Below are 23,386 nucleotides of genomic sequence, written 5' to 3'. Positions count from 1 at the left end.
TCTTAACCCCCATCTGTTATCTGCAATCTGAGCAGAAACTCATCACTTATGCTATAAACATTTTAGGCAATGGGAGACCATTAGCTTGATAATCTGTACAAGTATCAGTTGACACTGCCTTGAGTCTGGCAAGGGTTGTGACTTACGCATCCACCTCTACGACGAAGCCCGAGACAAAGGCATCGTTGTGCAGCTCCACAGTGGTGCGCCAGCCCTCCAGAGCCATCGCCAGGCACGTCAGGGAGTTCAGCTCCCGGTGGCGGCTGCGGCCAAACAGCCCCATCCCTCCCTACAGCAAGACAGGCCACGAGCAGCTGACTTCTTTTTGGACAGGGACAACCACAAAGACCTTAGGAATGACAAGGAAGCTATGTACAAGTACAAGCCAGAGAGGAATGAACTTAAATTGTTTGCAGAGATGAAGACAAACCGAAAAGCTCTATATAAATATACGTTATGAACAACAAGAGAGTAAAAGAATGTGTATGTAAGCTATACGTATACAGGTAACTCTCGATTTACGCGAGTTTGGTTTACGCGTTTTTTAAATAACGCAGGGTCCAAAATCCAAATAAATGTTTGATGTACACGTTTTTTTCACTTATACGCGATATTTTATGGAGTGGCCACCAGATGTCTCACGCAACTGGAATCACATGGCGCCACGGCCACACAGCTGAGCTCAGTTCTTCCCGAGCGCCACTTGAACAACAATACAGTACCCACGTTGCCATGCTACTCAACAATAGGGGTGGGCAGGTACCGGTACCAATACCGGTACTAACGGTACCAGCTATACGGTACGGTACCGGTACCAGTACCAATACTAGCCAGTCGCTCATGGTGTCCCTCATTTCTTCCTCACACGAGTGAGGCTGAGACCAAGTGCCTGAGTGGATATCTCGGTGATATGGATATCCTCTCTCTCTCTCTCTCTCTCTCTCTCTCTCTCTCTCTCTCTCTCTCTCTCTGACAGCCAACACGTTGCAAACCTATTAAATAATTACTTTTCCTCGGTGTTTAATAATAACAGTCCTCCCACCACCACCACCAGTACTAATGTAAATCCCGAGCATGCATTGTCTAACTTTGAAATAAAACCCGATGAAGTCCTTAAAGCCCTCAAATCACTTAAAACAAATAAAAGTCCTGGACCTGATAAAGTATATCCAACTCTGCTGAAAGAAACAAAGAGCGAAATACTCTCCTCCCTCACAACCGTATTCAATATGTCCTTGCGACAAGGCATTGTCCCTTCAGATTGGAAAAAGGCTAACGTGACACCGATTTTTAAGAAAGGAGACAAAAAAGTACCAGGTAATTACAGGCCCATTAGTCTAACTTTGGTTGTAGGTAAGCTACTTGAGGGCATAATTAGAGACAAAATTGTGAGTTACCTTGACAGCCACTCATTAATTGGGGACTCACAACATGGCTTCCGAAACAAAAGATCCTGCCTATCAAATCTATTAACCTTTTATAACGACCTCTTCACTGTTTATGACGTAACCAAATCACTGGACGTAGTCTATCTTGATTTCCAGAAAGCGTTTGATAAAGTCCCGCATCATAAATTACTTTACAAATTAAAACAAATAGGTATTGACGGTCAGGTAAACCAATGGATCGCGAATTGGTTGAGCAACAGACAACAAAGAGTAGTGATTGACGGATTGAACTCAGAGTGGGCGCCTGTCACTAGTGGCGTCCCTCAGGGCTCGGTTCTTGGCCCAGTGCTCTTCATTATTTACATCAACGACGTGGATGTTGGACTCAATAACCGCATTAGTAAATTTGCAGACGACACAAAGATTGGTAACTCGGTTCTCACTGATTTAAGACAGGCAAAGCCTCCAAGAGGATTTGCACAAAATTTCAGCTTGGTCGGATAGATGGGAGATGCCCTTTAACGAGACAAGTGCCAGGTCCTTCAAGTTGGAACGAGGAATAAAAAGTTTGATTACGAAATGCGCGGCGTTAAACTCAAAAGCGTTCAATGCGCCAAGGACTTGGGGGTCAAAATCGCCAAACCTCAAATTCTCACAGCAATGCATCGATGCAGCAAATAAAGCGAACAGAATGTTGGGCTTCATTAAAAGAAACTTTTATTTAAGAATAAAGATGTAATACCCCTCCGCTACAACAGTTTAGTCAGACCCCACTTGGAATATGCGGTACAGTTTTGGTCTCCCCACCATGCAAAGGATATTGCTAAATTAGAAGGTGTTCAGCGTCGGGCAACGAAATTATCCCTTCCTTGCGCAACAAATCCTACGAAGAAAGGCTTTCTACCCTTAACATGTTCTCTCTTGAGAAACGTCGCCCGAGGAAAACTGATCGAATGTTTTAAAATACTTAATGGTTTCACGAATGTAGACAGATCAACATTGTTTATGATCGATGACACTTTGCAGACGAGGAACAATGGCGTAAACTCAGATGTAGACAAGTAAATTCAGACTGCACCAAATTTTTCTTCACCAACGCTAGAAAAGAATGGAATAAGCTCCCATCATCAGTGGTCCAGTGTAACACGATTGACTCCTTCAAAAATAAGCTCGACCGTCACTTCCTTCAACTTAATATCAACTAGAGTAGAAATGCAACGTTTTGGAGTCTTCTGATTAATGTAAAATCACTTAGGTTTAAGGACAGACCACCAAGTCTGGACCATGGGGTCTGTGTGGTCTGATTTTCTATGTAAATCTATGTAAATCTCTCTCTCTCTCTCTCTCTCTCTCTCTCTCTCCACTGAAGTGAATATTTATTTTTCAATAAAAACCTGCCTCTGTTTGATTTACATTGTTTTTGATTTACACGACCTCTTCAAGGACACAATACTCGCGTAAATTGAGAGTTACCTGTACTCAAGAGGGAACACTAACATCCAGTGCAGTGCAGCGGAGACTGCACGTGAACTACTAAATACATTTTTCAAAAGCATCTCTATGGAAGAAGAGAACAAGCTGAAACTCCTTGCAAATAACCTCTACTAACAGGCTTATAAAGATCAAGTTCAGGAACCTTTTGAGTACTTTTCTGAAAGACATGAACAACACATTTAACAGCAATACAAATACAACTACATGCTGTAATAAGAAAACTGAAATCTCTAAATGAGTACAAAGCACCAGGCCCAGACATGGTCCATGATATGTAACCTCCTAACAGGAGGGCTAGCCTCCCCTTCCCACCTGTGTTTCCATATTTCCATATATGGAAACCCGCACTGAGAAGAAACGAGCTCGAATGTCAGTGTTGTAATGAGAAACGAAAAGCTGAAAGGAGTGGCCTCTTGTGTCTCTGTTGTGATTTTTAACAGAGGTGACCTAGATTAGGACAAAACCCTTTCAGAATGTTGAACACCATAATAAGATCAGGTCTGATCCACCTTCCTTTAACCCTTTCATTGCTAAACGCTCGCAGCGAGCGTTAGGCGTATTTGCTGGTGGTGCTAAACGCTCGCTGCGAGCTCCAGCCACACTCAAATCTCCTGCGTATGAGTGTTCCAACACTATTTTTCACAACACAGGATTGCCAACTGAGTGGGTTCTTCACTAAATTTGGTGGAAAATCATATCAGCCCAGCGCAGCAAATCTACGGATGAGTAACTGGTGGATGCTCTTGCCCAATATAGCAGCATTTTTGCATAGCTTCACCTATCACCTGACTGATTCTTTGACCAAATAGTTGTAAATATTGCAGCTGGCAATACAACCTTTCCAGAATCTCAAGGAAAGATGTCCACAGTTCCCTCAATATGGCTGATCATCACGCACGCACTGAGGTAAGTGTTAACATTCAACACTCCCTGAACAAACATGTGCATTCACAAGAGAGGCATACATAACCAACTCCTGTAGATCTGGACCTCCTCTTTCCAATGGTGTTTTTGGTTTTTAGTTGTGATTAATAGTTTTTGAGATACAGAGGTTAAAAGAGACCCCTCATTGGGCTGTCTGACTGCGCCTGAGGGGATAGTCATGTCTCGCACCACGCGCAAAGAAAGGGTTAATGGAGTAAAGACTCAATCTAGCGAGACATTCACTATATGGCAGATCATGAAAACCGGCATTTTTCTTAGTCTGAACATTTTCTAAAAGCCTAATGTCTCCTATATAACCAGTGAACCAAACCACAGAGGCAAAGTCCAAGATAGGGCGAATATGAGAGATGAAAACTGCCCTCATGAAATCAGGAGATCTGAAAAGGGTACCCTTTAAAATACTTTAACCAATGCCTCCAGCCTTGCCACCTCCTCCTCCACTGCCCAACCTCCACACCAACCTCAGAGCATCCATAACCAAACTCCACATTCACAGACCAACCCTAGAGGACCTGTTGGGCAGCGACACCCTCAGCCCCAATACAGCCTTCCAAGCCCTCAAGTGTACGCAAACCTTCCTGCAGACAAACACTCACATTGACATTGACCCACAAACATCTTACCTAGACGGGTTCCACGAGAAGGGAACCCCACAAATGCCAACACGCCAGCAGAATGCATATTTGCGTAATTACTCTTAGCACTAAAACTATTAAGCCGCTGCTGGAATGTGTGTTGATTGCACTAAGTAAAGACTAGTTATAAAATATAATGACATATGTATATAAGTGAAATAAGTATTTATATTTATATTTCTGTAAGTAAAATAAAGTAATTTAGAGTTGATATGTTCTTTGACAAGAGTGTTTAGGAACTATAGTTAAAAATGAGATCATATGAAATTATATATGAGAATACATTGGTATTAGTATGTAGGGGTTAATATTCATATAATCTTTGACCAAGGTACTCTGCTAGTTTTCTATTAAATACAGTTAAGGATGTTGACAGGATAACTGTGTCTGGCAGGCTATTCCACAAAGCAATCACTCGGACTGAGAAGTATCGCCTACGTATTTCTGTGTTGCTGTGAGGTAGAAATATTCTGTGTGAATTTCCACGGGTCCCAGAGGATGTCTGGAGGGAAAATAACTCTGAGGGTTGCACAGGAGAGAGGCCATTGAAAATCTTCCAGACCTTGACTATGTCAGCACAGAGAAGAGACCCAAGGCATCCAGTCGGGAGGCATACTTTCCACGCACCATACGTGACTGGAACAGCCTCCCTCAACAGATTTTAGACTGCGGTACAATAGACTCATTCAGAAAACAAATACACACTCACTTGTCACCACAACACACCAACACTAACAATGACGATTCACTTCCCTCCCCTGCACACTCGGCTCCCCGTCCCCCCAACAACCAACACGAATATGCGTGTTATGCACCTGTGCGGGTGACCTGCGCATTATTCATCCAGATCCAGATAAAATACGAAAAGAAACCGGGATATACCGCCCAGTACTCGGTAGACAACAACGCAGGAAGAGAGCGCTCAGGAACACGTCCGACTCCAACGACTGCCCGATGGTCAACACCAAGACAACACAAGAACCTATATAGTCACCTACTCCACCTGTGCTGCTCGGAAGGCTAGATTTGACATGCTGTGGCCCCGAGCGACCCCACCCAAACTGATTTTATTTGTGTCAGGCTAAAGAAAAGTTACCTGTGGAATAAGAACTAGAAAGCCTCCCTCTGAGCCTGCAGTGTTTGGGCGGCCCGCTGCTGCTGCTTCTTCTTCTTCTTTTGACCTGTGCCGCTTTGTATCGCTTAATTCTTAGGTCCTCCTTCTCTCGTTCCTCTTTTCTTCTTTTTCACTTCTACACACTTTTCTTTTCAGTATACATCACTTTCTTAAGCACTTCATCCTGAAACTTAGGTTGCTGAGTGGAGTTGACGGTCGGGAGTTTCGCCTTTGTAACGGCATTTCCTGATGATAGATTGATTGATTGATGGTTTATTATTGCAAAGTTACACAATAAAGGAGAAGGGAGGAACCTGCCATCCCAACCCCCAGGCAGTACATAGTGTGATTACTGATTACACAACTATACCATGAAACTAAACAGGTGTGTGGTTCATCGCTGCCTGGGTTTGTTGTTTTCCTCTTCTTCTTTCCTTCTTTTTTTCTCTTATCATCCAAAAATTCTGTACTGTTGCTTTTGCTTCTTGAGTATCTATTAGACTAAGCTGCTGCCCGACCCTTTCCAACGTGCTCACCTTTTCATCTTCCCGTCTGCTTATTGACACACTTTGCTTTTCAGCTTTACACTATTTATGTTTCCTCGCTATAATACGTTCTTCTTAATTTATTTTCTTGCTTGAATCACTGGTGCAACCCCCTCCCTTATTGTGCTTTCCTTCCTACCATTGTATATTTCTAGTTTCATGGTGCTCCCTACACATGTACTAATAGTTGTATAATGTCCTGCCTGGGGGTTGGGATGGCATGTTCCTCCCGTCTCCCTTGTTATTTACCTGCAACAATAAACTGTCATACTCTATCTCTATATTCATTCCCATCTAGTGCTTGGGCAATGTTCTCCGTCCCCACATTTTATTGTCTTAATTGTCCAGGAGGAGGTACCGCCCCCTTCCCTCGTTGTGCTTTCATTCCTACCATTGTATCTTCTTAGTTTCCTGGTGCTACCTACACATATACTAATAGTTGTATAATGTCCTGCCTGGGGGTTAGGATGGCATGTTCCTCCCTTTTCCTTTGTTGTTTTACCTGCAACAATAAACTATCAATCAGTCACAGGTGGGAGCCGTTACAAAGGCAGCAAGTCAAGGTGTTCGTGCGTCGTCTGCAGGTACTTTGCCGGTACTTTCTACGTACCGTCCCAATATACAAAAGGGTTAATTAACGGTTTCACCCAACCAACGATTTTCTTACGTGGTTCATGTTTTTCTGGTGATAGATGTAGTGAATTGCATGATTTTGTACCTCATTTCCGTCGCAAACTGTATACGGTGAAAATTTAAAACGAATTAAGCCTCCATTGCCACTAATTAACCTTCCATTGCACACTAATTAACCCTCCTACTGTAACATCTGCAGCTTCGATAAACACTGAAGAAGATGAAGACTTATTATAACGTACCTTGGTTATGACACGCTTAGTTATACTGCATAGTTACTTAACATTTACTGGTTTGCACACACTGAAGTTTGTTATTGTCACCCAAAGACAGCCCAGCATTCCTCTTCATTATTCTAGTCTTCCACTCTATAAAACATCATAACACTCTGTCTTCTACTCTCTAGGATTCCGTTGGACATTTATCTAGTTTTACCAGCATTCTTTTAGGTATTTTTCATCTCTAGTTTTATTTAGTGTATGTCACACTAGAGTATAACACTTTTTCTGCATGTTCACTATTTTTCATTTTTCCTTGGGCATTTCTCTAGTGTTACACCCATCACACTGCAGAGTTTGACACTTATTTTTCGGATATATCTTGTACTATCCAGCGTTCTTTAGGTATTTATCTAGTTTAACACCTGTCGCACTACGGAGTTTGACACATATTTCTGACATATCTTGTACTAATTTTCTTTCTTTAGGTATTTCTCAAGTGGTACACCCATTTCAGTGTGGAGTTTGACTATTGTTTCTGATATCTTGTACTTTTCATCTCTTCTTATAACCATTTCCTGTGTTAATGGCTAATGTGGGATGTGAGGGGGGGCATTCCAACCCTTCACCCTTCACAGCTTCCCTAACAAAGCTCTGCATCCACAGCAGGTCAACAGTACAAGACCTCCTGGGCAGTGACTTGACCCCAGCACGGCCCGTCAAACCCAGAAGCACTCAATGTTTTACTGCTAGAAATTAGGAAAGCAACAAAAATTCCATAATGAAGGCCCCAGAGTGACAGCCATGACCAACCTGCACAGGCCATTGACACATGACCTCCTGGCCCTATACATATCCAGGACCAAGAGGACACTCCACTTCAGTATGTGGAAATGTTAAATGCTAACTGTGGAGGGATATTTCATCGCCTTCAGCACCAGAAAAGGTACATTTTTATTATGTTTCTTTCAGTCATTTGGCTAAATTACCCCATGACGGATCAGTTAGTTTTTCAACCCACATTTATGGAGGACACATCATATCTTGGAATAATTTTGAATTATAATGAAGCATTGTACTATTCTCATTCATGTGAAACATTTCATAATTTTTCATGTGATATTAGAGAATACTTTAAAATAATGAAGTAAGGGTAGTAAAATTTAATTAGGTTTGTTGCTTTATATCTTTTAATTAGACTCCTTGTGATTTTCAAACAAGTATTATTATCCTTAAATAGATGGTGTGTTGTAAAATGTTATAAGGTACAAAATATTGCCCTCCTCTATGGAGGCAGTTCAGTTTATATTGAGTTAAGGGGTGAGGTTGTTTATTGACCAGTGCTTGGTAAATAAGAGTGATGTGTAGTTATTTGCCTAGCAGTTCATCTCGGCAAAATCAGTAACCTATCATTTCTTAATTATTTAAAACTATTCATAAACTAATGGAGCCCCACATAAACCAAGAATAAAATCTTGCACACTTCTCAGGAAGTAGCCACTCCGAAGGTTAAATACTTAGCAGCAGAAACTAGACTTTGGACAGAAACTTATACCTTGTCAGGAAAATCTGATCATATAAAGCTATTGGCAGTAAGTTTGAAGAGGAAGTAAGAGTCCCCATAAAGGTTTTAGTAGGTTTAGTTACAAATCATACAGCAGAGAACGTGTCTTTCAGTAGAGTGAGTTTAAATGGTAGGAAACTCAACTGTACGAAGGAATCCATGAAGACCCAAACTAATTTGTTACAGGATATGGAGCCTTATCTGAAGTCAAGGGATCCCTCCAAATTACAAAAAAACATATTGAGAAATTCATTTACATTATTGTGATATATAGATATTGGCATGTTTTGATTAATTTTTACTGTAGTTCAGTATGATCATTTATCTGTGTAGTACATAATTTCTAGAATAATAAAGACCATTTGTTTCAGATGTGGTGGGGGTGGGGAGGAAGCCTGCTGAGAGGGGCGTGGTACAGTTCCCCTGTGTGTGTCAGGGGAGGAAGCCGCTTAGTGCACTGGCCTGCGCACAGTGTCAGGACCACCTTTCTCCAGTACTTTGAGAGTCTTGACCACCGCCATGTGGACTCTAGTCCAGTGATTCCCTGGAATGACCGCTCTCTGACTTTTGTTAATGCAGGAATGAACCAGGTAGTTGCTGATCATTTCCCTTCGATTTAATATAAATATTACTTCTAAGACAATTTCTTGTTCTTATGTTCATAACTTTTTTCTGAGAAAATTTGAAAGGAATGTGTACCTTCTAAAGGCGACTGAATTCAATGTTCATAGAAATTTATTGCTAAGAAAGGTGAAGCATGATATTTTGGGAAGTGGTAGTTACTCCTCCTCATCCTTATCATTAGTGACCCTCTTTCCCTCAAAGTTCTTTCCCATCATGTGACCATTCATGACAATGGACATGATAGGATGAAAATGTTATGTCACCATTTAGGCATGACATTGTTTATGAGGAACCCGTCCTTAACCTCAAACGCTTGTATTGCAGGACCTCCATTCTCTGTAGTCATTCTGTTGACATAGACCAATATAGAGACATATTCTTTATCCCCATGTCTTTTATTCACAGTTCAAGCCTGTGTTTCTTGGTGAGGTTGAGCGGCCATGTGCCCGTGCCACCAGCTCCCAGAAGTGTATACGTGTGGGAGGGAAGCACAATGACCTGGCAGACGTGGGCACTGACACCTACCACCACACCTTCTTTGAAATGCTCGGCAGCTGGTCATTTGGAGACTACTTCAAGGTCAGTAAAGTTACCTGTAGTGGACTATCAGTTCATTATGGAAATACTGAATACTATAGATTTATGGGTTTATGTGTACCACTTCGTAAGCCCTCCTTCACCATGAAAGAGAACCTTTCTATCGTTTTGGAGGCATAAGGTAATTTTCACAAACCCACCATGTTCAGAATTCTTGGTGGAACGTAGAATTTATAATAAGGTGGTTTGCTTTAATTAAGTGTGATTCTAATACTATGAAGTTCAATAGAATTGCAAATATCAAAATATCTAAGATTATAATGGAAGCAACATTGGAGGTTGAAGGAAAGGCACCTTAAAACAATGACAGTGAACTAATAAATTAAACAAAAGATCCCATAAACAAGTGCAAAAGTATGAAAATAAAAACTGTAAGGAATTAGATAGAGTTGGCAGAACTGACAACATACCAGCAACAGGAAAGTTAATGATAGCTATGAATTCAGTACGACAAGATTGAAGAAATTCTAGATGCCAGAAGCATGAAAATTACTAAAATAAGACCGGGTATTGGCAGAAATCAGTTGTTGTTTTCTAAAAGATGTAACAGACAATATCACAAATAACATTTGGAGGAAGTTAGTGTTGCAGAAAAATTCTCTGCAGAAATGTACAGTGATGAGGATGGGGTGGTGGACTGGTGAGGAGAATGATTTGCTGAACATAGACATTCCCAGTATGATCATATATTGAATAAACAAAGATTTAAAGGGAGGAGTGGGGGTAAAGCAGCAGAAGATGGTCTAACTTAAGAATGGCAAGGAAAAAAAAGTCAAAACAGACAGAGGGAAAGGTGGCATGATGAATTTAATTAGAACATTTATCAAAACAGAAGGAAGTATACTATAATCAGACAAAGAGAGATGGAGATTGTTAGGAAAGGCCTTTGTCCTGCAGTGAGCTAGTAATGGTGCAAGATGATGATCATGATAAATGCCAGACAAAGTGGTGGAGGATGCTGGGAAGGGCCATCATCTTGCAGTGGACTAGTAATAGCTGAAGATGATGAAATGATGCTTTTTGATTTACAAGAGTTGTAATGATGGATTACCTTGATCCCAACAACACAAACCTTGCAGGAGGAGGCATGCCACATGGCCTGGAGGCTGCTCACAGAGGTGTACAGACTGCCTGCATCCTCCCTCTATGTCACCTACTTCAAGGGGGATAAGGATCTTGGACTGGAGGCTGACTTGGAGGTGAAGCACATCTGGAGGACCATAGGGTGTGTGGCTTCTGTCCTAGTGACATAAACTGAGCACCACAACTTAATGTGTTTATCTCTTGAGTTGAAAAGATACAATTCAGTTTATTCATGTTACTTGCTGCTGCTCATTGGATGCTAGTAATTTATATTTTTTTGCAGTGTTCCTGAGGAGAGAATTCTTCCCTTTGGCATGCAGGACAACTTTTGGGAAATGGGAATGTTTGGCCCATGTGGACCCTGCACGGAGATCCACTATGACCGCCTGGCTCGGCCCTATGCTGGGGACCGTGTCAACCTTGGGGTGGAGGACCTGATAGAGCTATGGAATGTTGTGTTCATCCAGTTTGAGAGGTACCTTGTTTTTCTGCTTAGTGTAGGGCAGTGGGATGATTTATGCTGTATATGTTGGGTACCATACAAGTCTGTAAACTTAAACTATGATGTCTAACAATAAGTTATTCAGTTCACCTCACCATCCATTGATCTTCAGGCATCAAGATGGCCGCCTGAGTAGCTTGGGGACCCACTATGTTGACACTGGCATGGGCCTGGAGAGGATCACAGCTGTACTCAACAACAAGTCCTCAAATTATGACACAGATCTCTTTATGCCAATATTCTCTGCCATCGAAAAGGTTTGTTGAACTAATCTCATCTCATTACTTACACTTAAGTAGTGTAGCTTTTTTTATCATCTACACTTATTGTTGAGGTTTCATCTGAAAAAATTACCTCTCTTAAAGTCAGGTTAAAAATGTTGCACAAGAAAGAGGTGGAAAAACTCTCCCCTAAATTGAGCACCATTGCTGTCCAGACCCCAACAGTGATGGGGTCAATTTCACAGTCCAACACAGTGGGTTTGTAAGCTCCAAAACAAAACTCCAAAGACTACAAAAATATCTAGTACTATTGTGATTGTATTCACCTAGAAGATCACAAATGTATGGATACTATACAAGAAATCTCTGTTGAATCAGGCTTATTAGTAAACCTGTTAGACATGGAGAGTATAGTTTGGTTTGAGTGGTAACAATGACACTGTTGGATTCTGGAACTTGGGCTGGACTCACAAGTGGCATTGTAGGTTACTTGTACATAAGCCTACATACACATAACCTACAATACCCTTACAAGCCATGATATGTCCCGATCCACAAAGGAGATTGTAATTGCCAGCGAATCACAAGCCAGCCAGATGGCATTGTAACTTTGTGGATCGGGTTGTAGCTTACAGTGCGACTTACGTGTATGGAATTGCTTTGTGGATCTCACCCCTGACCCTTAGAGTATATACATTTGGCAATTTTGCTGAATGATATTTTTACAGTCCATCAGAGTTCAAGGCAAACTATGGTCTTCATGCTAAAAAGGCCATGCTTCTCTATTCATCCATCCTGTTATTTATACCCCTTAATATTTTGGATAAATGTACCCCCAGTGATATATCAAAGGAAGTTAATAGTATTCAGAGAACAATTAGCAAAACAAAATTAAAGATTTACATCTGAACAGATTATTGGTAAATAATTATTCAAAAAGGTAACCGTCATGACAAACCAGAAAATTGTATATAATACTTCATATAAGCGTCTCCTTTGACAGCTGAGTGGGAAGCCAGCATACTCAGGCAGCTTCAGTGCTGACAATCAGTGCCTTGACACAATGTACCGGGTGCTGGCAGACCACGCCCGGATGGTGACCGTGTGCCTTGGCGACGGGATGTTCCCTCAGGAATGGTGAGCCAGTCCTGTATGAATGTTAGATTGCTAGGTTTGAGTGTTAGGAGGTAGGAGCTGTAATGGACATAATGGTCTTGCATGAATATCAAAACAAACAAAGAAACCTGTTCCAATTTGTATTTAGTCTATGGTTTTGTGTATTATATGGCAAAGTTGTTTATGCATTGTGCATATCAGTAGTGTTTCACTGTTGATAAAAAACAAGAAGACAAGATACAGTGAGAATATGAAGCATAAGTATAGGATATGGTGGATGCCAGAGAGGATATGTTAATAGGTTTGGAGTAAAGGAGTTTGTATGACTGGATCTTATGATGTAGGAAATGTACAGCTGAGTTTTATGCATGTGTTGGATTCAGATAGGAAAATAGTTTTCAACTGCATATTAGTGTTCCTCTTGCTGAATACTTTAATCTTGACCATGTGGCCCACCTTGTAGCTACAATCTCAACCATATCATCAAGCGCTGCCTCTCCATCGGACACAAGCACTTTGGCTTCACAAGGGGGCAAGGTGGCTTGAGGGAGTTGGCTGGGGTGGTGGCTGGGACTCTGGGGGAGGCGTACCCTGAGGTGGTGAGGCAACTGCCTCGCATCACCACCATCCTGGAGCATGAGGAGCAGGCCTTCTATGACACCCAGAAAGATGTATCCAGGTGCGTGAGGGTGTGTATTTACCTAGTTGTTGTAGTTTGACAGGGCCCGGGCTTACGCTCGTGTGGTCCTGTCTCCGTATCTATAATTATCCAACTTTGTGTGTGTGTGTGTGTGTGTGTGTGTGTGCATGCGTGTGTGTGTGTGTGTGTGTGTGTGTGTGTGTGTGTTCGTGCGTCTGTGCATGCATGCGTGTGTGTACATATGTGCATTTTTTTACTTTTTTATGGAAGCTTGAGTAATTCATAGGAAGAGTTATAGTAAGCTGTACTATCTTACCTGTGTTGAGGTTTATCACTTGTACTGCTAAATGAGGTGGCCGAAGCATAAGTAAAATCACCATTCGTCCATAAGCCTTGGGTTTGAATGATCAGGTTCTCCCACTTTATATTCTCTTGTTCTCATACATATTCTAACTCAGTCTCTCCAGGAGCTGTTGTATGTCTACCAGTTCAGGTAAAATAAAGTGGTGATCATACTATTACAGTAGTGCAGGGTCATGTGTCACTTGAATTAACAAGTATTCGACAATGGTTTCAGTAAAAGCAGACAATGTAGAATGCATCTCAACTACACTTAAAGGTGTCATCGAAGTGAATGATGCACCTTCCACCTGCATTGTTAAGACAGATTCCATGAAATTATATAAAAAAATATAGACCACACAGACCCTGTGATCCAAACTAGGTGGTCTGTCTTTAAACACGGTATGAAAGTAATCAAACAAGTGTCAGAGGGCTTCATCACTAAGTATTTAGATGAGGGTTGGTATTGCCTTAAATTATTTCAGTTATAAATATTCTAGATATAATGTAAGGTAACACTTGAAAAGAGATGGTCAGGTATTTAGAATCAGCATATACTATTGTCATTAGGGGTAGGTGATAGAATTACACAGAAAAATTAGGAAAAATATGTTCTTGATAAAGGTTCATAAGGTACATATGTTTAACTTTTGTTTAATGAGAAAGTGGTAAGTTCTACCAAGGCCACCCTCCAAAAGAGCTTTGTGGACCAGACATCAGAAAAAAAAGATACGGTAGATAAATAGCATGTAATACATCAAATCCTCATCTACTTTAAGATATATCAGTTGCTTTCATTAGCATTGTGAGAATCGAAATTCAAACCTAGAAAGAAGCAGCCATTTAACTGTGTGTCAGCATGCTGTTAAGTTTTTAGAAAATTAATAAATTTGAATTTTTCAGAGGTTGGAAAGAGTTGGTGTCTGAAAGACCTGAATTAGCAAATATTACTTGTTACCATGTACCAAGGATTGTAGAAGGCATCGAGGACATGCTGCCACACGTTCAGGAATGGAGGGACCAAGGCAACATTCTTCCTGGGGCTGCTGCACACAAGCTGTATGCTACTTATGGCTTCAGCACTGGGCTCATCCATGAACTTGCTCAAGTGAATGGCCTTGTGGTGGATGTGGATGGGCTTGAGGCAGCAATGGACAAGGCCAGGCAAAAGGCAAGGGAAGGACAGATCAAAGCACACTATGGGATGGAAGAAAACAAGGAGAAAAGCCTACTGGAGGAGCTGCAGGCATCAGATTTGCCACTAACTGATGACAATGCAAAGTATAGGTACTACACCAATGCTCTGGGAGAGTATGAATTCCCTCCTGTTGAAACAAACGTTTTAGCATTAATTGTTAATGGCAGCAGAGTGGAAAAGACTGAAGCCAGAGGAACCATTGGGATAATTTTAGAGGCCACAAACTTTTACCATGAGGCTGGAGGGCAGGAGGAGGACACTGGGAGGCTGGAGACAAGTGGTGGAGCTAAGGTGAAGGTGAACTCTGTGAGCAACATTGGTGGCTACCTTGTCCACTGGGGTACCCTGGAGCATGGCGAGGGGGTGGCCACAGGGGACAGGGTGGTGGCCAGGATATGTGAAGAGAAACGGCTTGGCTGTATGAGGAACCACACTGCCACACACCTGCTCAACAGTGTTGTCAAGGCAATCACAGGTAAGTTAATTTGATTGCGGTTGAATTTACAGATACATAGATGTTTTGTCTTGGCCAAAACTCATGGGGATTACATCTATGTCTCAGTTTTCTGGTGTGTCACAAAGGATATTTAAAAGATATAGCTCCCATGTTAGTGGATGCTGAAGTTGAAGAGTGAGACCCCCTCAGATAGTAGTATGAATGGGTATTGTCAATGTGGCAAATGAGAATTTAAATGCCAATAAATGTTAGGTATTGATGGCTGACTATGCCACAATTTTATTATATAATAGCCCTATGAAAAAGTCTTAGGCATAGAAAATGGTTTTGATGAACATACCAGCACAGCACTATTTCTTCTAGACTAGCAGAACAAATAGCCTTGTAATAGTATATGAAATACTATATTAATACTATATGAAATTGTGCTATTACCTGGACGATCTACTGAGTGTCAGGTCATGTGTTGCAGGCGTGTCCTGCCAAACCTCATCCAAGGTGACCCCTGAGTACCTCCTCCTGCAGTTGCACACCTACCAGGCCCTTGGTCTTGCTGCACTTGGCCAGGCACAGCACTTGGTCAAGGTGGGTGCAGTTTAATTTCTGTTTGTTTGCTGCTCGTAAGTTGCAGACACACCACCATTACAACCTCACTGAATGTTTTGACAGAACATTGCTCATTATGAAAAAAATAAAGATATGTAAATAAGAAGCTGCTATATTCTGTATGTTTTCACTGAGCTAAGATAGGTTCAACTTCATGTAATATCAACACTGATACTTTGATGTTTCTTATTAGTATACTGAAATATTACTCATTGAGTAAGACTACTGCTCAATTTTTTAAACATGAAATAATTTACTACCACTAATGTGGTCGTGTTGGACTTTATATTAGCTCCACCCCCAAAGGTTTTCATTTTTGGGGTGGAGTTAATATAAAGTTGAGGCCAAACTTAACACTCTGGAATAGAAAAGTCACTCCAGTCCAGATGCCTCCATTATGATTTTGTTGAGAGAAAATAAGTCATAAAATAAACACAGGTGGCTAATTGAAATACTCCAGGTATGACAATGATGTTTCACTTGTAAAGATGGTAAATGGTTATTGCAAACTTGAAGTAGTTTAGAGTGATATCAGTAGACTGTATTTGAACAGTTCATGGCTGAGGTTCAAATTGATTTAATGTGTTTCTCTCTGATCAGGGTTGCCAACCTGTTCAGCAAGTGTTAGTCTCTTAATTCCTTGTCTGTTAGTAAGATAATTTTTACCAAATAAGATACTATTTAAAAAGTTGGCATATATTTGTAGCCACAGAGTTCAGTTGTCACTTGTCCCTCCACAGAGCTGGGTAGCCCAGGGACGGCCCATTCAGCGGCGCACCATCAGCTTCCAAGAGCTGCTGCATCAGGGCAACATCACGCTGGTGCCTGGAGAAGTGTACCCTAACACAGTGCACGTCATCTCTGCTGTGGGGGAGGAGGGTGGCCAGCAGGAAGGGGCAGCAGCATCCCTAGCATCAATGGAGCCTTGCTGTGGCACACACCTCCTCAACACAGCACACATTGGCAGCTTTGTTATTGAAAGTGTGGTAAGGATGCACCAGGTCTTGCCAGCTGCTGACAGCTGATTTTTTTTCTTTTGTATGACTTCATCATTCATCATCATCATCATTTTATCGCTGCCTGCTCCTAGGAGCTTCCACCAGGGGATGGCCACAGCAGAAAAGTTTTCAACGCTCTCTATCCAGACACACCCTCCTTGCCTGCTCAAAGTTTCTCAAAGATCTTTCCCCCCTATCCCTCCATTTCACTGGAGGTCGTCCTCTAGCATTCCCTCCCTCTATCTCACTCACATACACCCTTCTGGTCATCTTACTCTCCTCCATTCGCTCCATGTGGCCAAACCACTTTAAAGTCTGTCGCTTCACTTCTTCCACCACTCCACGCTTCTTCCCTTCACCCCTGTGACACATTCCAAAACGCTTGTACACACTTTCATTACTCATTCCATCCATTCTACTCACACCACAAGCACTCCTCAAATAACTTATTTCCACTGCCTGCACTCTAGACCTCTGACTTTCATTCCAGGCCCACATTTCACTTACATATGTGAGGGTTGGTACTATTATTGTATATATTTCTCAAATCCCTCTTTACCTTCATGCTCACACTTCTGCCATTTATGATTCATCCCAAAGACCCCACCACCCTTCTTCCTTCGATGTCGAATGTAGGAGGTTTATAAAGATGAGTGTGTATAACTGTGCACGATGGGTCATTCCAGAGCAAGGCCGGTCAGAGCAACACCCGGATTCGTGGGCTGTCTGGTGAAAAGGCAGTGAGGGCCGAGGCCAGTGGTGCTGCAGCCCTCCAGAGCCTGAGAGAGTGGACTGACCTGGTGAATGATGCTGTCAACTCTGGAGCAAAGCAAAGGTAAAGGATATTACCTTAGTTGCTGTACAGAAAGAAAGAGAGACAGATGGATATATATATTGATTTACATAGATGTTCCAACTACACAAACCCTTTGATCTAAACTAGGTGGTGTCCTTGAACCTAATCAAAATACCATCAGACAGCCACCAAAATTTTGCATCTCTGATTTTGCAAATACTCAGGTAGAGGAAGTTTCAGTTGTTTGTGTTTTGATTACTAAATTCATCAATGCAATTCATCAATGTGCTGAGGCTGACCAGCATAAATCCTCAAGAAATCCCTCCAGCACTGTTGGCAGCACATACAGAAAAATATTTTCAAAATATTATAGTTATTGGCCATTTTACCACTTGATTACATTTTGCACCATTGAGGTCTACACAGAATCATGGGATATTGCTGGAATGACTGTGTCCCAAACCAGCGACTACTCCATGAGACTAATTCGACATATTTTATCTGCATAGTCTGTCAACGCCAACTCCAGCTATACAGACATGTGGCACGCTACCCAGAACCCAACCCTGCTCTTAGGGTTGTCTCTGTAAGAGACAGTCCTGAGTGGCAGGAGCCAAGGGGATGCCCACAGAATTTGTAGCTTGAGCAAATCAATAAATCCTCCCAGGAGGTTTCTTCAGATGAGAATGGGGCTTGCATGGTGACTTGGCCAGAGGGATCCCTGGGCCTGGCGAGGTGACGTGCCCCCTGGCATATGCCCCCATTGATTGAATGATTAAATGCGTAGTGTGACTCCTCTGTCTGTGAGTGTTTCATTGTTTCTAGTGGCTCAACTCCCCACTTTTTGTTTTTTTGCAGAAAATTGGGAATTAATTATGATGATGATATGATGTTACTCTATATATTTTAGATTGCTAGATTTGGAAAAGGACATAACTGAGTGGCATGGCAGCTTATGCGAACAAGTGTTGCCACACCTAGTCCGCTGCAGCATCACTGAGGCAGTGGAGGAGCTCGGCAGAACACTTAAGAAGTCCATCAGAGTGGATGCCAACATAGAGGTGTGTATTTTGTAGTATACAGGGCCTGAACTCAAGCTCAGATAGTGTATGTTCTTAGTCTTGTCTAATTGCTTTACCTGATTATAGTTTTACAGGAATGAGTTGTGTCATATTTCCTAAGACTTTTAAAACTGTGAACGTTTTAGGCACACATAACTTCTTGCAATAATACATTACACTGATCTATCAGCCTTTCTTGAAAGCTGAATTTTCTCATATTTTTTTTAATCTTTGCTTGTTTAATTTATTGCTGTGTTCTCTTGAAAATGACTGTCTGGATATTAATTAGTAGCAATCTTTTCATTCAACTGTTTTTATAGCATGATCATATTTTTCTTTTTTCTCATCTAATTTTGGTAATTGTGGCTTTTCAAATCTTTCCTTATAACCAAAGCTCTCAGTCTTCTTACCCATCATGTGGCTGCTCTGTCTACCTTCTCAATCCTCTCGGCATACTATTTCAAGTGTAGAAACGTTGGTGAATACAGTAAACTAACAATTTCCTGCATTGATTCTGCCATGGGAATTGAGGGTAATTAAAAAATCTGGATGATGTCAAAATAATTTTAATGACCCTCAAAGATGCAGATTGAAAACCTTTTCAGTAGGTTTTACGCACCCAACCTGCACTGCTTTTAACAGCCAGATTAAACCTTGTGACTTGACACCATTGTTTTGATAGTTGTGTTTTAACTTTTCAGCTGCTTAATCAAATAACCTAAACAGAACTTACCTATCTTATGTTACTGGTGAGCTTAGTAAAGAAATATGAATATTTTCTGAGCCATTGTGAGGCTCTTGGTTGAGAAGACAAGAGACACAACGCTGACCAATAGCCAATCAGCAGTGACCTCACTAACCTGGCTAGGAATCAAGCCTCTGCTGAGGATCCAGCTTAAGTGAAATGACAATCGTTTCATATTTATTGCCTCATCCATACCCTCTCCCAGTTATACATTTTCCTCATTAATGTTATTTTATACTGTTATATATTTGCCGTAATATTTTACCATCCATATAACCTTTGTTTTGCTTAATTTCATTGATGTTGCCTCATGTCTGTGCTTTTATGTCATATCCTCAAGTTGCCTTTTCATCTTCTCATTCTTCTTTCATCCTGATGTTTTCCCTTTTAATCTGTTTTGTATACTTGGTAACCGAGTCTCTTACTTACTTCTTTCTTGCTTATCACAGAGTCTCAATTCAGTCACTTCTCTTGCACTGAGTCTTAAACTTTCTGACAATAGCCCATACCTTCTCTCTATCCCAGTTCTTTCTCTCTGCCACTTTCACTACACGTGCAACTTTGGACAAACTCAATCCTTGCCATAACCTGATTATCTCAATCTCAACATGAAAAGAGTAAATTCTGTAATTGTTCTTTTTCTTAGATGGTCAATGAGGTGAAGGAGATCCTGAATAAGCAACCAGTTGGGCCCATTGCTCTTCTTGTGAAGACAGACTTTGGGACAAGCAAGCCCAAGCTGCGCCAAGCCACCAAGGTTGCCAGGGAGCGGCCAATACTCCTGCTGGTGAAGTCCAACGGGATTGTTATGGGACGATGCACACTGCCTGAGGTGAGGATTGGGTTGATGTATCTGACGTTTGACAATTAATATGGTCTTTAAATGTTGATACACATGAATGTTTGTGAACATTTTCAGTTCATTTTTCATTTTTGAAAACACTTTCTATGTAGGAGAGATCATTGCACAGAAATAAAAGATTTTTCTTTGTATTTGTATCCCTGTTTGAATACTTTTAAAGACATGTCTAGGTGTAGCAGCTTCAAAACAGACTTTCCAGTTGTCTCTGTCTCATAGGTTCATAGTTCAAAAGATTTAAATATGTAGAGCAGGAATGAAAAGATGAAAAGAATTATCTACAAATCTATAGCTCTTTTTGTAGGCATTTACTGGTTGCATCCTAAATGTAGTAGGCATGAAAGGTCACCAGTTATGTCTTTCTAGGTACAAATGGCTGTATCTTGAAGTTCTTACATCATTTTCTGTTTTGCTTTTTAGGAACTTGTCGAACAAGGTGCATCAGCACAGGAGTGGTTGGGCTGCGTGCAGGAATCTCTGGGAGGCAGCATGGAGACACCTCCTGACAAGAGTCCTAAGCTGGTGGCCAACCTCAGGAGTCCTCCTCTGAAGCCACCCCACCTACAGGAAAGGCTTCAGAAGGCCCTCGAGGCTTCCAGCAGATACATTAAGAAGTTTGAATAGAGGGGAGGTGTCTTGTTGATTTTTGTACAGTGTTATTGTAATTTAATAAATCTGCATATATTTTCGTTTGATATGGATCTATATTTCCTACTGACTGTGTCTGTTTCTATGGGACATGTCTAAGTAATGAGACACCAGTTTATTTGCTATGCTTAAAAATATAGCATATCAGTAGCATGGTGAGTATTATACTGATTTTTTATTATTATTATTATTATTATTATTATTTATTTATTTATCTATTTTTTACATCCTTCAATCAAAAGAAATTCTGATGTGGGTACAATGACTTTCAGTTACCAGAGAATCCCCCTGTGATGCATATGGTCCTAAGCAGGGTATAATCTGAGTCTGGGAATATACTTTTTCCCAAGTGAGGTCAGTACTTTATTATATTATGGATTTCCAAATCACGTTCAGCCAGACCTGTGTTTACATGGCTATTACTCTCCATGACTGGCCAAGTATCATCTTCCTTGTCTCTTTCTACTCTCCTCTTGTTACTTTATTTTTCATTGTGACATAACAGGCTATGCATTCATTTTATTAGGTTGAGATTATTTTTGCTTCTATTGTTTTTAGTATAGATCTGGGTGCATGTGTTTCTATTCCTTTATTACTTTGTGTCAAGTGATAGGTCCATGGGAGGCAAGGGGCGGATAACTTTGATTTTGAGAAATGAGAGCAGTATCGAGACACGTACCTCTCCATCTGAAATTGACCTCTTCTATTGGCAACTCATCTCTGCTTTCTATTATTGGAGCAGTGCTAGCAGGCTTTGTTGTATTTTATCTATTTTTGCCTTTGAGCTGCTTCTCTTAGTGAAAAAAAATAACCCTCTCCACAATCAGAGTAACATATTCCTGAGACACCCATTTATATCCAGTGAAGCGATGATGACCTCCTCCATGCATATATATATGGCCTCGAGCTACCTTTTGTACCATCCCTTCAGAACCGCCACTGCTACAATATGCTTCCCCATTCCCCCTCCTTTCCCTTGCTTCATGGGGGTAACTTCATCACAGGTGCCGTGTTACTAAAAGAACCGCGCGAAATTTAAGTTGAGGCTGATATTATAGTGTTATTTTGTGCTTAGGGTATCGTCAGGATCTCGATGAAGTAACTAAAACACACGCAGAAAAAGCTACATTATCATTATCAATTTGAATTTCCCGCGACTTTCGGTAGCAACATGGCATCTGTAATGAGTTAGGGTTGCTCAAATTCTCCTATAATCTATGGCTCTTAGGGGGGTACAGAGCTAGCAATAAATCACATAGGATCATCAGACAGAATCAACACCTCAAAATCAAGTGAAATAATACAGCAGACCTCTTTACAAATACACATGAAGGTGATTAAAGATTAGTATTATATTAACGCGCCGATATCTCGTCTCTTAAATATAACCAAGTGCTTCCTTGTCACGTGGGTATTCTGTTAACCTTCAAATCTTCCAGGGGGTCTGAAGGTATAGTAGAATACGTATATGACAACAGAGGAGAAGTTGGTTATGAATAAATAAGAGACGAGATATGCTGATCGCCTAAAAATTTTAACCCACACGAATCATTTGGGAAAATCTTTGAAACCCTATGAATTATTAACGTCCCAGCGTGACCAGACTGGACACGAGGACACTGACGAGACCTTTTACGCTCCATCAAGGGACCAAAAGGCTATATTTGATTACACGTCTGCAAAGGTAAAATTGCTAGTGGGAAGCATTGTCACGGCTGAAAATATAGACGAAGGAATTGAGGTTATTCCAGCTAGCTCAGATCGAGTCTGCCAGCGAAATGGATGAAAGAATGGATGCTGGATAACTCTTGCATAATGGATTTGGACAGCATAAGGACGAGTAAGTATAAGAGGTCGTGTGTAGCGTACGTGGCCGTGGGAGGGGTGGAGGGAGGCAATATTAGCAAGTTCACAGAGCAGTTGGCATTAAAATACCGACTGAAGACAGAAAGAGAGGCAACATTGCAGTGGATTAAAGATGGAGAAGAAGTAGACGGAGTTCTAACAAATTCAAAAGAGCAGTCAGCATGAATAAATATCGATAGAAGAGATCGAGGCAACATATTGTAACACCCTTCCCGTACGGTAGCATATGTGGGCAGATCGAGTGACAAATTAGACGGCAGAAGGAACCCTGGCCGCTGTATACGACGTGCTAGTTGGTCTATTTAAAGAACGGGAGGAATGGGGGAGAGTAAGATATCTCGAGCTGTATTTATAAGTTCATCAGCGTACGGTAACGTGTTTCTTGTATGGGCATTTTTGTCTAGAGGCTGAAATGACTGTATAATGCAGATAAAGGGATTTTCCATTAACTTCCATTTATATAATTGCACTTATAATATCCAGAATGAATG

General features: G+C 41.2%; 2 protein-coding genes across 8 annotated transcripts in view; one reads left to right on the top strand and one right to left on the bottom strand.

The window, feature by feature from the left end:
• Positions 1 to 5,762, bottom strand: part of LOC126985106 (U7 snRNA-associated Sm-like protein LSm10) — a 28,256-nt gene extending 22,494 nt beyond the window's left edge. For 2 of the 5 annotated variants that reach the window (XM_050839567.1, XM_050839565.1), the window contains exons 1-2: positions 5,559 to 5,762; positions 147 to 349 (exon numbers count right to left, since the gene is read on the bottom strand). In XM_050839567.1, the coding sequence (XP_050695524.1) occupies positions 147 to 283 (137 nt within the window). In that variant the 5' untranslated portion in view covers positions 284 to 349; positions 5,559 to 5,762. Of the gene's footprint in view, positions 1 to 146; positions 350 to 5,277; positions 5,445 to 5,558 lie in introns of those variants that run through there. The other 3 variants (XM_050839566.1, XM_050839568.1, XM_050839569.1) reach the window with 3 other exon arrangements.
• Positions 5,763 to 6,575: 813 nt separating this feature from the next.
• Positions 6,576 to 21,070, top strand: LOC126985104 (alanine--tRNA ligase, mitochondrial-like). Of its 3 annotated transcripts, none has more exons than XM_050839559.1 (16): positions 6,576 to 6,705; positions 7,639 to 7,918; positions 8,908 to 9,126; positions 9,566 to 9,739; positions 10,837 to 10,982; positions 11,124 to 11,315; positions 11,455 to 11,599; positions 12,567 to 12,700; positions 13,143 to 13,358; positions 14,565 to 15,334; positions 15,789 to 15,901; positions 16,663 to 16,908; positions 17,607 to 17,755; positions 18,627 to 18,777; positions 20,169 to 20,354; positions 20,802 to 21,070. In XM_050839559.1, the coding sequence occupies exons 3-16, from the start codon at positions 8,908 to 8,910 to the stop codon at positions 21,003 to 21,005; spliced, it is 3,045 nt and encodes a 1,014-aa protein (XP_050695516.1). In that variant the 5' UTR covers positions 6,576 to 6,705; positions 7,639 to 7,918; the 3' UTR covers positions 21,006 to 21,070. The 3 variants fall into 3 exon arrangements, with proteins under 3 accessions (XP_050695516.1, XP_050695517.1, XP_050695518.1); XM_050839560.1 differs by having other exon boundaries at positions 6,671 to 6,716; XM_050839561.1 differs by lacking the exon at positions 6,576 to 6,705 and adding an exon at positions 6,706 to 6,727.
• The last annotated feature ends 2,316 nt before the right edge of the window (positions 21,071 to 23,386 follow it).

The sequence above is a fragment of the Eriocheir sinensis genome, chromosome 58 (genome assembly GCF_024679095.1).
Source record: "Eriocheir sinensis breed Jianghai 21 chromosome 58, ASM2467909v1, whole genome shotgun sequence".
NCBI classification, from domain to species: Eukaryota; Metazoa; Arthropoda; class Malacostraca; order Decapoda; family Varunidae; genus Eriocheir; species Eriocheir sinensis.
The sequence above is the reverse complement of the archived record's forward strand: the minus strand, read 5'-3'. Positions and strand labels throughout refer to the sequence as shown.

Excerpts from the sequence above, each read along its gene's own strand:
- LOC126985104 (XM_050839559.1), top strand. The coding sequence starts at position 8,908 with ATGTGGTGGGGGTGGGGAGGAAGCCTGCTGAGAGGGGCGTGGTACAGT. Across the intron at positions 15,335-15,788 it reads TGTTGTCAAGGCAATCACAG|GCGTGTCCTGCCAAACCTCA; the intron begins GTAAGTTAATTT and ends CATGTGTTGCAG. Across the intron at positions 16,909-17,606 it reads GCTTTGTTATTGAAAGTGTG|AGCAAGGCCGGTCAGAGCAA; the intron begins GTAAGGATGCAC and ends GGGTCATTCCAG.